The 17,489-nt window shown below is 41.6% G+C and overlaps 1 protein-coding gene and 1 long non-coding RNA gene across 2 annotated transcripts; both read left to right on the forward strand.

Annotated features, from left to right (window-relative positions):
- On the forward strand, window positions 1-916 carry LOC117184751 (uncharacterized). The gene is made up of 3 exons (XM_033383574.1): window positions 1-66; window positions 125-305; window positions 362-916. Coding segments are annotated over exons 1-3 (675 nt in total). The 5' UTR covers window positions 1-64; the 3' UTR covers window positions 854-916.
- Window positions 917-11,583: 10,667 nt separating this feature from the next.
- On the forward strand, window positions 11,584-12,883 carry LOC117184721 (uncharacterized). Its single transcript, XR_004470154.1, has 3 exons — window positions 11,584-11,892; window positions 11,957-12,112; window positions 12,178-12,883. It is a non-coding gene; the product is annotated as an uncharacterized lncRNA (long non-coding RNA).
- The last annotated feature ends 4,606 nt before the right edge of the window (window positions 12,884-17,489 follow it).

The following is a 17,489-nucleotide window of genomic DNA, read 5'->3' on the forward strand; positions in this document are numbered from 1 at the left end:
AGATGCCATAACTTTCGATACAGGGACTGGATCGGCTGAAGTCCGGCTGAAGTCGGACTTCAAAATGTAAGTGCAGCAAATTAATTTTGTATTTTAAAATTACCGCTTTGTTCTTTATATCCAGGGGAAAGCATAAATCATCTCTTCAAGATGAAATCCTGGTGGGTTTTATGAAAGACAACCCGGACTTGGCAAAAGGATTTGTGAAGGGCGACCGAGTTGTTGTCGATGCCAAGTGGGCAGAGCTTTGCGGCGCTCTCAATGCTGTTGGGCCGCCAATCAAGGACGCATTGGGTTGGAAAAAGGTATGTGTTGCACAACAAAAGGTAGCACACTACTATATTCAATTCTACAATTTCAGGTTTGGGCAGATTGGAAAACGAACATCCGCAAGAAGATGGCGAAAAACAAATCAGAAACTCGAGCTACAGGTGGAGGGCCCTTCGCTCAGCAATCGCTTGGGGAATTGGAGGAGGAAGTGGCCAAGCTATGTGGCCTCTACGAAATGGTGGAAGGAGTAGGTGGCCTAGCGTATGGACTTCCCCCCCGTACGACCAAGGCGGCCGACACTGGGGTTAAGTGCGTGATGGAAGACCCCATTGAGGAGGAACCCTTAGAGAAGGACGAACCCTCAGAGAAGGAGGAGCCCATGGCGAAGCGCCGTCGAACTAGACCAGTGCAGACCATGGACCTCAACGATCTCTGCGCTGCTCAGCTGGATGAAATGTCGGCAATTTCCAAGAAAATTTCGGAACATTTCGAACGAATGGAATCGTTAGAGAAGAAGAAGCTCGAGGTCCAAAAGGCACTTGTAGACAAATTTAGCCAAATTTTGGACAAATTTGCGAAATAATTAGTTTCCTATTAGTTTTTTTGTGAAACTTAGCTTTATTAGTTATAAAGAATATCGAATGACATAAAGAAGAAAAAATGAAAAATTTTGCATTTTAATAAGGAATGGCCTGAGCTATTTCATCGCGTATAGATGATCCATTATTTTCAGTGTCGTCGAATTCATTTTCAGTGTATAGAGGGTCGTCAAATCGAACATCCTCCTCGATTAAGACATTACGTCTTCTACAAATATTGTGCAGGGCACAGCATACATTTATAATTTGTGTGTGTGTAAAGTCAGTGCGCAGTGAAGTGCATTATATTAGCCATTATATTAAAATTAATATACTATTATAAATATTATTATTAACCTACATAGTTGGATGATGAAGTGTGCCGATGATGCAGACCCGAAGGTTGGAAAAATTTGAGATATAAGTCGCAAAATGAACTAAGCGCACGTCTTTTATAGGCTGCAGAGTCGCAGTAGCCATTCTGCTGCGTCGCTGCGACTGCGCATTCGTATTATTTACTAGCGTCAAAAAATACTTCGGCTCTGGCGTTCGGGTACTGATGCGTCATCATGAGCCAAACAACGAGTACACACACAATAAGTTTCGACAAAAATGTGTGTTTGTATGCTTCTTTCGTTTTCAGAGATCTGATGCTGATGCTATTTGAATAATTGAATGTATGGGTGCACACGAAGCAAAAAAAAAAAAGGTGGAGACAAAACGGCTCACCCATGAGGATGGCAAGAAGAAGATGGAGGACTTACCACCAAATTCTGGGCATTCTCGTGGACGCGGGCGCGGAATAAAAAAGAAGGACAATGCAAACCGTGGCTTGGGTCTGCAGTTGGGGCAATCTTCTAACGAGGCTCGTCCGGATAAACCTGTCCCCCCAGCGGGGGGAGTCTAAGGATACTGAAGCTCAAGCCATTGAAGGTATTGGTTTTGTTCTTTTTCCACACAGCAACAAATCCTGGCGTTTACCGAAATTACCCGAAGTTCGCAAATGTTGTGTCAGGATCAAAAGATTGAAGCTAATAAACTCGAGCTCTGTCACTGGAGAGGCCACTGATCGTCCAACTACAAGTGCTGCAGCACAAAAGGAAAGCCGTTACCCCGAGTGCTCAGCAATGTACAAACAAAATGCAGGCATTTGCTCCTCTGTTTTTGAAGACTTTCTAACAAAAGGTATTTTGTTAGCTTGTGCCATGCTTACATTGGACGCAAGCATGCTGGACGACAGCATGCTGCCGTAATTTCAACTTGGCTCCTATTGTTGCTTACAAAAACAGCAGTACGCTTTTGTGGGGTCAGTTGGCAAATTGCGTATTTTTTGTATGTAAATGTGCAAACATGTACAATACTGAAGTGTGATTGCAACTTATCAGTAATTATAAGGTAATAATTACCTTACATTTATACACAAAATTGGACAATATACCAAAATACGAACAACATATATGATTTTTGTCCGATTTATCGATACAAATTAAAAAATATTACAATCAAATCAGAAACAAAAATGGTTTTGTACTAAATTTTTTTAAGTTAAAATAAGCTAAAAGAAATTTGAAATAAGCTAGATATCTCGCTGTAAGCAATGCAAATACTTTTCAAGCTATTCGATTTAAAAATAAACAAAATCTAGCTTAAAAAAAGCTAAAATGGCAACAAATAATTAATTAATTAAAACAGTGAAGAATATCCAAGAGACTGACAACAACATACATACATAAATTCACATATGTAAGTGCATACGTACATACCCTGCAGTACCGGTCATTAATGACTCAGCTGCTGACACGTCGATGACAGCGTCACTACCCCCGATGACATAGTTGATGACCGGCCATACGCTGAGCTGATGACATTAACATGGAGATGTCCTAGGGCATAATCGATGACATTGTCATCGAGCATTGCCGAAAAATCATGCATTTAATAAGCGATGATTTTTCGGGAAAAATCATGCACTTAATAAATGATGATTTTTTGGCTTAAATCATCGCTTATAAAATGCATGATTTTTAGGTAAAAATCATCGCTTATTATGTGCATGGTGGAGAAATGCGATCCGCGGAAAGAAGAAACACGCGAAATGCAGCGCCACATTGAACGCATAATCTCTGGGGCAAAAAGTGTACTTGATCTCCAGCAGCAGGAGTACAATATTGTTGCCTTTAACTATTTCGCCAACACTGGGAGTGTGTACGTCCCCGCTGAGTATACCACCTGCCGTTACTCTCTCAAGGAAGGCATCAGTGCGGAGTACAGTTGATCCCTAATTGATCCGGGGCAACTCATCTTTGGGCAAAGCCACCAGGCCAGGCAACATTCGCTGGATACCCATAAGTTACCCTTGCCCCCGAATGCCTTGGGCACGAAAATGGGGAAACTGTATAAAAAATTCATTGATGGAATTCCAGCGGTCTGTGAAGGAGAACCGATCATTGTGTACACCACCACCGATCAAATACCGATGGTAAAGGCCTGCTTTGCCTATTTGGAGTGCAATCAACGTGACAGCTACTGCATTCCATTATTTGTATATTCGTGTGGTTAGTTATCCTTATACATAAATACATATATTTTCGAATACTTGTGTTCAACAGGTTCCAATCACAGACGAGTCGCACCTATGTAGGTTCACGAAAAACATGGTGGGCTCTAGATGAGATTTTAGGAGGCATTCCACCGCAACTCGCATGAGTACCAGTACAGGCTTAATAAACTGACAAATATGAAGTGCGACACGGTGTCCAAGGCGCGCATGCGCAACGCAAGAAGCGCTTCAACGGGATTTTTAAGCAGATGCCTCCAGAAAACTGGTTTCCGAAGGTTGGAAAAATTTGAGAAAAAAGTCGCAAAATGAACTAAGCGCACGTCTTTTATAGGCTGCAGAGTCGCAGTAGCCATTCTGCTGCGTCGCTGCTACTGCGCATTCGTCTTATTTACCGGCGTCAATGAAGACTTCGGCTCTGGCGTTCGGGTACTGACGCGTCATCATGACATCATAAGCCAAACGCAGAGAGAACATCTTTGCATGTGTTAGTACACACACAATATGTTTCGACAGAAATATGTGATTGTATGCTTTTTTCAATTTTCTTTTAACTCTCTCAGGTCTGGTTCTGTTTTGCCTCCAACATGTTTTAGTGTATGGGTGCACATGCATTCTCACGTACTTTGCGTGTGTGTGTTTAGTATTGCTGGCCGCTAGAACTGAAATTTGGTTCTGAGTTTGGTTCTTGTTTTGGGTCTTTTGATGAACTGACCTACCACCACAAAATAAATGATGAATAGCCCAGGGGTAGGGGTATGGTACACTACGGCGCGGGAAATGAAATAAAAGCTGTTATTTGTTTGATTAATACCACAAAATATAAAATATTACAATAATATAATTGCACATTTATTTCCTTATTTTAAACAGGTTGATTATAAATTATAAAAATTATGTAAACGCCGTCGGTTCTCGACTTTTTTGTTTATTATAACTAAAACAATGATTTATCTAAATATACAATATAAGAAAAAATATATATACATATGTATACTAAAATAAATATGCATAAATATATATATTTATTTCTATAAATAGAGGATATACCAAACACAGAGTACACACACAATATGTTTCGACAAAAATGTGTGATTGTATGCTTCTTTCGTTTTCAGAGATCTGATTGTGATGCCACTTTCTGTGTTCGTGTGTGTGTTCTAGTATTGCGGGGGTGTCGATGATACAAACTATGCGTGCGGTTGATTTCATCTAGAAATTTCTACTAACTTCCACTCCACAAAAGAAGTCGAGCCAAAAGGGAATTGAAAGATGATGCGTTGCGACGGTCTAATGCAAAACGGTACACATATGTAGATGTATGCGTGTGCAGTTGCGGGCTTTAGCTACATATACGTGTGAGTACATTACAGCTATGTTTTGGACACAAGCAATAACAACAAAGCTATGCGCGTAAGAGTAGTTACTTAGGCGGTGCAATACAATCATGTGCATATGAATAGGGCAGTTGTAATATACCAGACCCCCTGAACGGCTGAACGATAAAAACTTTATGATTGCGCAGGTTCTTGCGCAGCTTTCGGTTCTCGTCCAGCGTCTGCTGTTGCTTCCCACTCACCGACTGCACGCAGGCCCATGACCTTTCCACTCTTGGAAAGTGATCAGTAGCAGCTGGAGTGGGAGGCACTGCAAGAAAGATTGGTGTTAGGCGTTGGGTGGAAGCCTGTGGGGTCGGTTTTTTCGGCCTATCACCATTGAATCTCCGCTCTGAGAATCAAGCCAGCCGATCTCGTCTAGCCGCTTGAGGAATATTTTGTTCCGCTTGAGATCTATCTGGGGGGCCTCGCCGTGTGCCTCAGGCAGTTCGTCCAGCACACGGTGGTAGCTATGGGCTCAGTGCTGGCATTGGACCACTCCAAGGTCCTTGCTTTTATCGTCGAGGAGGAAATCGTTTTATTGCGTAAGGGCATCGGACAGATTCCCGACATTCCCTGCGTGTTTCCTTTGGAGCCTCTTGGCTTTGCTGAGCCTGGGCGTCTCCGAATTTGGCATAGACTTTTCGTTCAAGACGAATCCTCACCGGTGACACCGTCAACCCAATATATGTATGTAATTATATGGGACTGCTCCTCCGGTACGGCGTAGGTCCACATGCCAGACCACGAACAGAACGAACGCTGAGGAATGAAAATTCTTATTGGAGCGAGATAACGACCCAACGAAAACATGTCGGGAGGTTTAATAAAGAAATTGACTAATTTTTTATTTTTAGCAAGCAAAAATTATGGGTGCTTTCGCCTTCTCTATCGCTCTTTCAATCTGTCATCCAACAAACGTCGACATTAAAAAATCGATCGCAATACACGTTGCTTAAGAAGCGCATTAAACAATTACATACATACATATATCACAAAAAACTAAATTTCTGTCGTTTAAAAGAAAATCATTTGGAACCACGGTTCATTATTTCTTTTTTGCACAAGCAGCAGAAACGGTGCTCGCTTCGTCTACTTTTCGTTCTGCTTGCGTTTATTTCTTGCGTTCCTCTTTGCGGTCTTCTTCCCGCTTGAAACGTTTCTAAAGCGGCTGCCGATATGAATGCGAGAAACAACGGCAATTGGCAGTGGACTGTGCCACTAACCATACAGTATACAAAATTGCAATGCAATTTTTGCCGTTAATGGCAACCTCCCTTCCCTCTGACCGGGAGCTCTCAGCGGCTGCTTAAATATTAAGTCAAAAACGTAATAGACTTACTCCTGCGCGACTAAGTCGCATTTTGTTTTTGCAAAGCATTCACAAAAAGTACTTTTTTGAAATATTAGTTACAGTCAGCACAACATTTATTCGGACACTCGTCTATGTCAACTTTCTTTATAAATAACTTGAAAAGTATTTAAGTTTGACAAAAAATTTTTATTTCATTTTGAACATGGGATATTACTAATACTAATTATAAATCTAAAAACAAAAAAAAACCTTCTTTGGCGAATCAAAAAAAATTAAAAGTATTAAAAAGGCCACTTTTTTACGCACAATTATTCGGACACATTCCATTGTCTTGAGGGGGTCCCCCGAAGCTGAACAGCTGAAGTCCTTTGGTTCCTTGCTCCGTTTGCCATTCTCATTCTTCTCGGACTTCTTTTTTATTGTGGAAATGTTCGATGGCTTGTTCTCAGTTGGTGAGAAATGAGCCTCGTAGTTTTTAATTCAATGTTCATGTATATTGCGATTGACCTTTTTACACGCTCATGATTGTAGTACACCGCCTAAGTAACTATTCTTACGCGCATAGCTGTGTTGTTGTTTACTCGGGTCCAGAGCATAGCTGTAATGTTCTCACACGCATGGCCAGACCCGCAGCTGCACACGCACACAGCGATGCGTTCCGTTGTTTTGCATTGAAACCGTCGCGTCGAGTCTTATCGCGTGATCTTTCAATTCCCTTTTGCTCGACTTCTTTTCGCGAAGTTGATGCAGTAGAAACTTCTAGACGAAGCCGCCCGCACACATAGTTTGTACCGCCGCAGAATCGAACCCCCCGCTATTCTTGTAATATAATTGTACTATAACCACCAATATTAAATAATCAATAAATAATAAATAAGCTCAAGATATAAACGATTATACAGTCCACTAATTCATAACCATCAGTTTTCTCCGATGGCTTCTTTTCATTTGCTGCCATTAGTTGCGGCTTGACGTCCCTTATTAAAGGCTTCATAGTCTTAAGAATCGTGCTCTCGTCGGTGATACTCGGATCTTTCTCTTATCGGGAGGGTAAGCGCTTTGTTCCGTTGGGCGTCGACGTTCATCCAGCGAGCGTACTCGTTGCGCAATACACTTATACAGTGACAAGATTAAGCAAGTGCATTAACTAATAAACACAACGGAGAAAAAATCCACGACTTGCACAAATCCGTATCTCATGCCAGAGATACGGCAGCACCGCACGGAGCGAGGACGAAAGAGGGCGCCATTGTGCACCCGGGTCGAGAACAAAGCACGCGCGCGCCGGTTGCGCGGGGTTTTGAAGCATCCCAAACCAATAAAAGAAAAAGGGAAGTGTGTGGAAAGGTATTCCCACACGTAGGGGGCGGTATAGGGTTAAGCGCTAACGGCCGTTATCGGGGGATATCCGGAGGCGGCGAATTCCCGAGGAGAGCTCTTCCGGGGACCCAAGACGAGAGGGGAGTGTTGCATGCGAAGATATCGATAGGTGATATCCCATAGAAGCGGTGAGGAGGAAGGAAGTTCGAACATAGTGGCAAGGCCAAAATTTAAGGGGAAAAGGTTAGCAAGAGTGGCGCCACCTGGTCCTGGAGAGTGAGAGTTCCGCGCGCTCTCCGGAACCGTTATGAGAGAAGATTTCCGATCTCATCCCATAACGGAGTCCCGAAGCCAACTCACCCATACCCCAAAGAAAAGAGAGCCGCCAGCAGCCCGAATCAGGCCATGCCCTTGAACCTAGTTCAAGGGCGATAGAAGAGAGAGCGATGGGGATCAGCGGCCCGAAAGCATTAAACATAGCAGCTAAGCCAAGAGGGGGTTCAGAGAAAGAAATTCGCGCAACGGAGGAGCATGCGCGCCGGACATAGTGATCTAGTGATTTTTTTTAGTTTGAAAGAAAAAGTGAGTGGGATGAGGATGGAGTAGTGGCCATCACCCGATAAAAGATAAATAAATCTGTGATTCCAGGGGATCGAGATCAGTGAAACACCAGGAACTTTAGAGCTGTCCAGCGGGACGGAAAGTAGACCCAAAAAGCACAAGAGTGAGTCCGCTCCAAAGGGGGAGTAAAGGAACCCCAAATTTATTATTTTTGTTGGCAAATCCATAGGGAATAGGCCACAGCTCCGCCATCCTGGCTTGGTTTTGCTGGTCTCGAAGGAATTATCCTGGCCACGTTGTGCGGGTCCCTCGCTCATTTGGGGAGAGGAAAAAAGCCTCAATTAACTTATTTACTCCCATTATTTATTTTTGTTAGACGTCTCCATTTATATGTATACGTTAATCCCCTAAGTTAAGTCCGCCCATATTATATCTATATGTAATTTATTTATATTTATTGTATTAATTATTTCTATTTATCTATTTATTTATTAACCGCCCGTAAGATGAGGGGGAATGAATAGGCAGGCTTAGTGTAGCGATGATAACGTGTAAAAGCAGGAAATTGAAGTGAAAATTATAACGAAGGAAATGAATTGCTAAGCGTTTCATATGGGGGGAAGAGGAGCCACAGCAACGAGAGGATAAGGCTGCTGCACATGGCAGGGAGATCCAGAACGTCGTGATTCATATCTTACATTACCTTTTTACCTACTTTAACTACATTACCTACTTTACATTATCTATGATTCTGCGTTTTTGGTTTTCTCGAATCTGCAATATTGTGGATGCAACAGATTTTCGTCCTTTGTGGGGGCGGAAGGGGGTGGGGCGAAATTCTGAGATATACGTTTTATATGTAACGGTTGCGGTTGGACAATACCGATTCAAAATAGGTTATCGCTATGGTGCTCGGATATCGCATGCAATAACCTGGGGCCAATTATCGCTGCAGGGCATAGTATAGTTGGGGTGGGTGCAAGCAAGCTCGAGGTAGGGAACAGCTGAGCTGAGCTGCCGTAAGTGCTGTGCAGCGCATCGCAACGGAGCTTTCGAAGCCGAGCTTTAAGATCGGTAAGCTCGTACTTAAGCAGTGCAAAAGCAGCAGAACGTTCTCTTTCGAAAATTTGAATCTGTGCAGCCGGTGGCTATCTCCGCTTCGGTAAAAAAATATATAACTAAATCGACCACGTGTAATCCCAAAAGAAAAGAAAAGTTAGAAAATAAAACCCAAAAAAGTGCCAGAAAGACAAACCGAAAAGAAATAGAACGGAACGGGGAAAGTCCCACACGGTGGGCGCGCCGTAAAAATCGGGCGAAAATTAATAACCGTGCGCCGAGAAAACTGGCAAGAAACTACCCTGGCGAAAAGTGCATATTTGCCTCGCCTCGCCAGCAAGTGTTGTTCTTGGTGCAAACCCGTGCGTCCCACAGCTCGGCCAGGAGAACCCTACACTCGTGTCTCCGTGGAAAAGTCCGAAAAAAACCGGTATGTAAAAGTGCCCTGTAGGGAAAATGTAGATTTTTTTTCTAAGCCCTCGTGGTTTTGGTTCTGTTTCGCCCATAGGGCCCTGGCACCGAGCGGTAGCCACCCGGCTCTACCAAAGTTCTGCCCCCACCCACACCAATTTCCCACCCTTGACGGGAGTACTCTTCGGAGTCGACCTTGGTGTGGGGCCTCTTTAACTCTGAGGCACAGTCCTACCTCGCTAGGCGTGAATGTGCCAGTTCCCAAAACGGAATTTATTTTTGCGGGTTGGAGACCGAAAGATTTAATCATAAAATAACAGACTACAAAAAAAAACCTTTTTCATACCTTTTAATGCATTGAAACGTAGCCAAGCAATACACTAACCAACATAGAAAAAAAAAATCTCCTCAACCCAGAAAAAAAATATGTAAATAAATATATCATGTTAAATTAAATTTCGTTTTGGCTCACCATTGCTGATCGCTGGTATGACCCCTGCTGCTTTTGAATTTTTTTTTTATTTTTATTTTTTTTTCCTTTATACATACCTAATTTACTTATTTCTAATATCTTATATTATATTCCTATCTTATCTAATTATACTCCACCATTTATATATACCTATATCTATAAAATTTTTTTTTTTAGGGATTAAGCCTCCTATTTTTTTTCATTCCATTCATTTTTTTTCTTGAGTTGCCTGCTGATTGTAGTGCAAGACTTGTGTTATGTTAAGAAGTGAAACTTGGTTTGCTAGTTTTTGATTGAAGCAACATGTCTATGATGAAGTACAACGAAATATATTGAATTGTATTAGCAATGAACATGGAGTAGACTTATAATTTCCTAGGGACAGGGTGACCTAATGGGGTAGGGTAAGAATTATAGGGATTTCCAGAACCTTCGTACCACTGGAAATCATGGAAGGGTGGGTATAGAATCGTGTGGGTCGACTTCCATCGCAAGACCTCACGCCCGCGAGAGTTTGGAACACGCCGACGAAAGCCCCTGGTACTTTCGGGTACGCCCTATGATTGTGCCATGTAATGTCCGTTATGCTCGGAAGAGGCATAGTGTTGTTTTCGGAGTTCGCTCCCTGTAGAGTCACGGGATTCTAACATTTTAAAGTTTATGTAGTAGGAGTCGAGACGCGGTCAAACGAACCCCCCCCCCCCCAAGTTACCGAATGAGCACGGAACCAAAGAATCCCCACCGGCCGTGACCTCGACATCCCCTCCAATCCATCCCCTACTCACGTATAGAAATATATCGTGGAAATGTTACATATAGTGAGATCTAACATGAGTGCGGATACCAAATTTGGTTACCTTTGCGGGGGCGGAATGGGGTGTGGCGAAATTTGGACACGAAACGGTCAAGGTCCGATATCACAGGAGTGTGGATACCAAATTTGGTTGCTCTGGCTCTTATAGGTTCTGAGATCCTTGAACTCATATTTTGCAATTAGCAAAACCGACCATGAAACCTGTGTGTTAGAGAGAGACAGAGCGAGAAAGAATGAAATTGTTTTCTTGATTCTGGCTATAATAATTATACGATCTGGTTGAAATTTTACATATAGTCATATAGTTTTACATATAGTCATCCTCTACGATTCTGCGTTCTTAGTTTTATCGTATCTTTAAAAATGTGGATGCCACAGATTTTCGTCCTTTGTGGGGGCGGAAGTGGGCGGGGCGAAGATTTGAGAAATTTTTGGTGCAGTGACATATCACAGAAGTCTGGATCCAAAACATCGTTGCTCTGGCTCTTATAGTCTTTGAGCAATAGGCGCTGAAGGGGACGGACCGACGGACGGACGGACGGACAGACAGACAGGGCTCAATCGACTCGGCTATTTATGCTGATCAAGAATATATATACTTTATGGGATCGGAAACGATTCTTTCTGGACGTTACACACTGCCATTTTCACCACAAATCTAATATACTTACCCCAATACTCATTTTGAGTATCGGGTATAATTAGCATCACCATCGGATCTCTGAAAACGAAAGAAGCATACAAACACACATTTTTGTCGAATCATATTGTGTGTGTATCTGTGTTTGGCTCATGATGACGCGTCAGTACCCGAACGCCAGAGCCGAAGTCTCTGGGGTGCTCAAGCTGGTAACCCTTCGTTTGACGCTTCGTTAGTGGTTATGTGTACATATAATATGGCGAATACCCGACGCTCCGCTGACGACCGCTGCCGCAGAGCAGCCATTTTCTTTACTTGTGCGTTCTGTTTATGTATGTAGAAATAGCCTATGTATCCGTTATGCCTGCGTTGACGTCAGTAAATAAGACGATTGCGCATTTTGAGTATCGGATATAAAAAGAGCCAGAGGTACAAAATTTCATAAAATTTCCGATAGAGTCGACGATGGAGTTGGAGCATTTCAACTCTATTATAACTCCAGAGCTTACCGATTTTTATGTGAGTGGTAGTCTATCCTTCTATGACAGCTAGTTGTTTTTTTTTCATTATTTTATTTTATTAGATCAACAAAATAAGGAGCTTATTGGGGACGAGCTCATCGATGGCATCCAGTTTAAAACATGTGCTGGATGATAAGCTAATTTTCGATTACAACGTGGACGGTACGTCGGGGAAGAGTTCTTTGAAAAATTTTAAATCATTTTAAATGTCCTGGAATGTAGGTTTAATAAAACTTTACAAATACATAATAATTAATTAATTAACATATCCATATTATTTCAGCGGCGGTGAACATGAAAATACACAACGAGCCAGCAGATAAAGTAATAAGGAAGGCTATTCATAATATTAAGAATAGCTATTTTCAAAAGGGCGCAAGGGATACAAAATACAAAGTATCCGTAGACAATAATGAATAATAATTTTTAATAAATAAAAATAGTTGGAAAAATAAACAATTGAATGTATTACTTTTTATATCTAAAGACACTAAGTTGTTATTGTGGGCTCAATCGAAAACCCGAAACACATAACATAAGCGAAGAGACAAAAAGTGTTCTGCTCAGTGAGAGACCATTTCTGAGTGGTCTTTTTCGGTTTTGTCAGTGACGAGACAGCAATGGGAAAAAGTGTTGACCGTTTGCGAGCTATGCTTTTAAGGGATGCAAATTGACAGAACATGCACCAAACAACTACTGTTATGTAGAAGGTTGTATACCTATATTTACTGTATAAATTTGAGAAGATTTTGACAGAACAGTGGTAGGACGACGGCTGAATAATTTGAGGAACTTTTATGATGAGCCCATTCCTTCATCCAGCTTAGGAATTTATTTAGTGGAGACAGAACCCTCTCAGACAGAAGAAATATTTGCGTTAAGTCAAATTGAATATAAGGCTATAGTGATGCCATATTTAGGCGAGCTAATAGTGATGCCATTGCTACATCACGTACAAAATTAAATTGCTTTGTTTTACTTTTTTAAAAATGATATTTGAAACTCTATTAAAATTTCAAAAGGAGATTTTTAGTCCGTAGGCACGCTAAGCACTCGTGCTATGCATGAATCGGGCATGCCCTTCACAACGGTGTGAAAAAAAACAAAAAAATTGAGTTTTAAAGATGCCTTCATAATTTAATTTTTTGTATTCACATTTCATCAGAAAATAAAAATGTCTGAAAGTCCTTCGCGAAAAATTAAACATCTCACTTTCACCACAAGTGGTAAGTCTTCAAATATATATTTACAAATTAAAGTACACCGAAATTATCAAAATTTTACAGTTCAGAGAACAAACCAAATTGCAATTGTGCTAGTTTGGTGACGGCTGCTGTGGAGCGCATGAAGGCCTCAGTGATGGCTGCTGCGGAGCGCATGGAGGGAACAATGACTGCCCTTCTAACTGAAATGCGCACTTTATGGAGTATGATTTCTTTTAACTTGAAATATGAACTATGAACTAAATTGTACATTGGTTTTCAGATCAACAAAATACATCGATTCAACAAATGCCTGTGCTGGTTGAAGCAGTCGCAGAGCAGGCTGGTACTTTAAAAAGTCCAGTCAGTCGCAAAATGTTTCCCTGTTTTAACATTCCAGGGACTTCAAAAGCTGGACATGCGAATAAACAGCACAAATAGAGAGATATACGTAAATATGTTTTAAATCACAATTTCATTCCTATTTTAAAAGTGTTCTTTTTACAGATTGATGCAAAAAAAACCGTTTTGCTACCGATCGGCGTCTCAAAAAATTTGAAAAATGTTTTGGCCAATGAAGTTGTGTTGGCCTATAACGTGGACGGGGTGCAGGGCAAGACTGCGCTAAAAAATGTTGAAAACTTTTATGGAGTTTTGATTGGTAGGATTATTTTTTTTTTTTTGTTTTTTTGTATGCCTATTATATTTGTATTTTACAATTTATAGATGCCATAACTTTCGATACAGGGACTGGATCGGCTGAAGTCGGACTTCAAAATGTAAGTGCAGCAAATTAATTTTGTATTTTAAAATTACCGCTTTGTTCTTTATATCCAGGGGAAAGCATAAATCATCTCTTCAAGATGAAATCCTGGTGGGTTTTATGAAAGACAACCCGGACTTGGCAAAAGGATTTGTGAAGGGCGACCGAGTTGTTGTCGATGCCAAGTGGGCAGAGCTTTGCGGCGCTCTCAATGCTGTTGGGCCGCCAATCAAGGACGCATTGGGTTGGAAAAAGGTATGTGTTGCACAACAAAAGGTAGCACACTACTATATTCAATTCTACAATTTCAGGTTTGGGCAGATTGGAAAACAAACATCCGCAAGAAGATGGCGAAAAACAAATCAGAAACTCGAGCTACAGGTGGAGGGCCCTTCGCTCAGCAATCGCTTGGGGAATTGGAGGAGGAAGTGGCCAAGCTATGTGGCCTCTACGAAATGGTGGAAGGAGTAGGTGGCCTAGCGTATGGACTTCCCCCCCGTACGACCAAGGCGGCCGACACTGGGGTTAAGTGCGTGATGGAAGACCCCATTGAGGAGGAACCCTCAGAGAAGGACGAACCCTCAGAGAAGGAGGAGCCCATGGCGAAGCGCCGTCGAACTAGACCAGTGCAGACCATGGACCTCAACGATCTCTGCGCTGCTCAGCTGGATGAAATGTCGGCAATTTCCAAGAAAATTTCGGAACATTTCGAACGAATGGAATCGTTAGAGAAGAAGAAGCTCGAGGTCCAAAAGGCACTTGTAGACAAATTTAGCCAAATTTTGGACAAATTTGCGAAATAATTAGTTTCCTATTAGTTTTTTTGTGAAACTTAGCTTTATTAGTTATAAAGAATATCGAATGACATAAAGAAGAAAACATGAAAAATTTTGCCTGAGCTATTTCATCGCGTATAGATGATCCATTATTTTCAGTGTCGTCGAATTCATTTTCAGTGTATAGAGGGTCGTCAAATCGAACATCCTCCTCGATTAAGACATTACGTCTTCTACAAATATTGTGCAGGGCACAGCATACATTTATAATTTGTGTGTGTGTAAAGTCAGTGCGCAGTGAAGTGCATTATATTAGCCATTATATTAAAATTAATATACTATTATAAATATTATTATTAACCTACATAGTTGGATGATGAAGTGTGCCGATGATGCAGACCCGAAGGTTGGAAAAATTTGAGATATAAGTCGCAAAATGAACTAAGCGCACGTCTTTTATAGGCTGCAGAGTCGCAGTAGCCATTCTGCTGCGTCGCTGCGACTGCGCATTCGTCTTATTTACTAGCGTCAAAAAATACTTCGGCTCTGGCGTTCGGGTACTGATGCGTCATCATGAGCCAAACAACGAGTACACACACAATAAGTTTCGACAAAAATGTGTGTTTGTATGCTTCTTTCGTTTTCAGAGATCTGATGCTGATGCTATTTGAATAATTGAATGTATGGGTGCACACGAAGCAAAAAAAAAAAGGTGGAGACAAAACGGCTCACCCACGAGGATGGCAAGAAGAAGATGGAGGACTTACCACCAAATTCTGGGCATTCTCGTGGACGCGGGCGCGGAATAAAAAAGAAGGACAATGCAAACCGTGGCTTGGGTCTGCAGTTGGGGCAATCTTCTAACGAGGCTCGTCCGGATAAACCTGTCCCCCCAGCGGGGGGAGTCTAAGGATACTGAAGCTCAAGCCATTGAAGGTATTGGTTTTGTTCTTTTTCCACACAGCAACAAATCCTGGCGTTTACCGAAATTACCCGAAGTTCGCAAATGTTGTGTCAGGATCAAAAGATTGAAGCTAATAAACTCGAGCTCTGTCACTAGAGAGGCCACTGATCGTCCAACTACAAGTGCTGCAGCACAAAAGGAAAGCCGTTACCCCAAATGCTCAGCAATGTACAAACAAAATGCAGGCATTTGCTCCTCTGTTTTTGAAGACTTTCTAACAAAAGGTATTTTGTTAGCTTGTGCCATGCTTACATTGGACGCAAGCATGCTGGACGACAGCATGCTGCCGTAATTTCAACTTGGCTCCTATTGTTGCTTACAAAAACAGCAGTACGCTCTTGTGGGGTCAGTTGGCAAATTGCGTATTTTTTGTATGTAAATGTGCAAACATATACAATACTGAAGTGTGATTGAAACTTATCAGTAATTATAAGGTAATAATTACCTTACATTTATACACAAAATTGGACGATATACCAAAATACGAACAACATATATGATTTTTGTCCGATTTATCGATACAAATTAAAAAATATTACAATCAAATCAGAAACAAAAATGGTTTTGTACTAAATTTTTTTAAGTTAAAATAAGCTAAAAGAAATTTGAAATAAGCTAGATATCTCGCTGTAAGCAATGCAAATACTTTTCAAGCTATTCGATTTAAAAATAAACAAAATCTAGCTTAAAAAAAGCTAAAATGGCAACAAATAATTAATTAATTAAAACAGTGAAGAATATCCAAGAGACTGACAACAACATACATACATAAATTCACATATGTAAGTGCATACGTACATACCCTGCAGTACCGGTCATTAATGACTCAGCTGCTGACACGTCGATGACAGCGTCACTACCCCCGATGACATAGTTGATGACCGGCCATACGCTGAGCTGATGACATTAACATGGAGATGTCCTAGGGCATAATCGATGACATTGTCATCGAGCATTGCCGAAAAATCATGCATTTAATAAGCGATGATTTTTCGGGAAAAATCATGCACTTAATAAATGATGATTTTTTGGCTTAAATCATCGCTTATAAAATGCATGATATTTAGGTAAAAACCATCGCTTATTATGTGCATGGTGGAGAAATGCGATCCGCGGAAAGAAGAAACACGCGAAATGCAGCGCTACATTGAACGCATAATCTCTGGGGCAAAAAGTGTACTTGATCTCCAGCAGCAGGAGTACAATATTGTTGCCTTTAACTATTTCGCCAACACTGGGAGTGTGTACGTCCCCGCTGAGTATACCACCTGCCGTTACTCTCTCAAGGAAGGCATCAGTGCGGAGTACAGTTGATCCCTAATTGATCCGGGGCAACTCATCTTTGGGCAAAGCCACCAGGCCAGGCAACATTCGCTGGATACCCATAAGTTACCCTTGCCCCCGAATGCCTTGGGCACGAAAATGGGGAAACTGTATAAAAAATTCATTGATGGAATTCCAGAGGTCTGTGAAGGAGAACCGATCATTGTGTACACCACCACCGCTCAAATACCGATGGTAAAGGCCTGCTTTGCCTATTTGGAGTGCAATCAACGTGACAGCTACTGCATTCCATTATTTGTATATTCGTGTGGTTAGTTATCCTTATACATAAATACATATATTTGCGAATACTTGTGTTCAACAGGTTCCAATCACAGACGAGTCGCACCTAGGTTCACGAAAAACATGGTGGGCTCTAGATGAGATTTTAGGAGGCATTCCACCGCAACTCGCATGAGTACCAGTACAGGCTTAATAAACTGACAAATATGAAGTGCGACACGGTGTCCAAGGCGCGCATGCGCAACGCAAGAAGCGCTTCAACGGGATTTTTAAGCAGATGCCTCCAGAAAACTGGTGAGGATGGACTTTTCGGATCCGAAGGTT

Source organism: Drosophila pseudoobscura, chromosome X, assembly GCF_009870125.1.
Source record: "Drosophila pseudoobscura strain MV-25-SWS-2005 chromosome X, UCI_Dpse_MV25, whole genome shotgun sequence".
NCBI lineage: Eukaryota > Metazoa > Arthropoda > Insecta > Diptera > Drosophilidae > Drosophila > Drosophila pseudoobscura.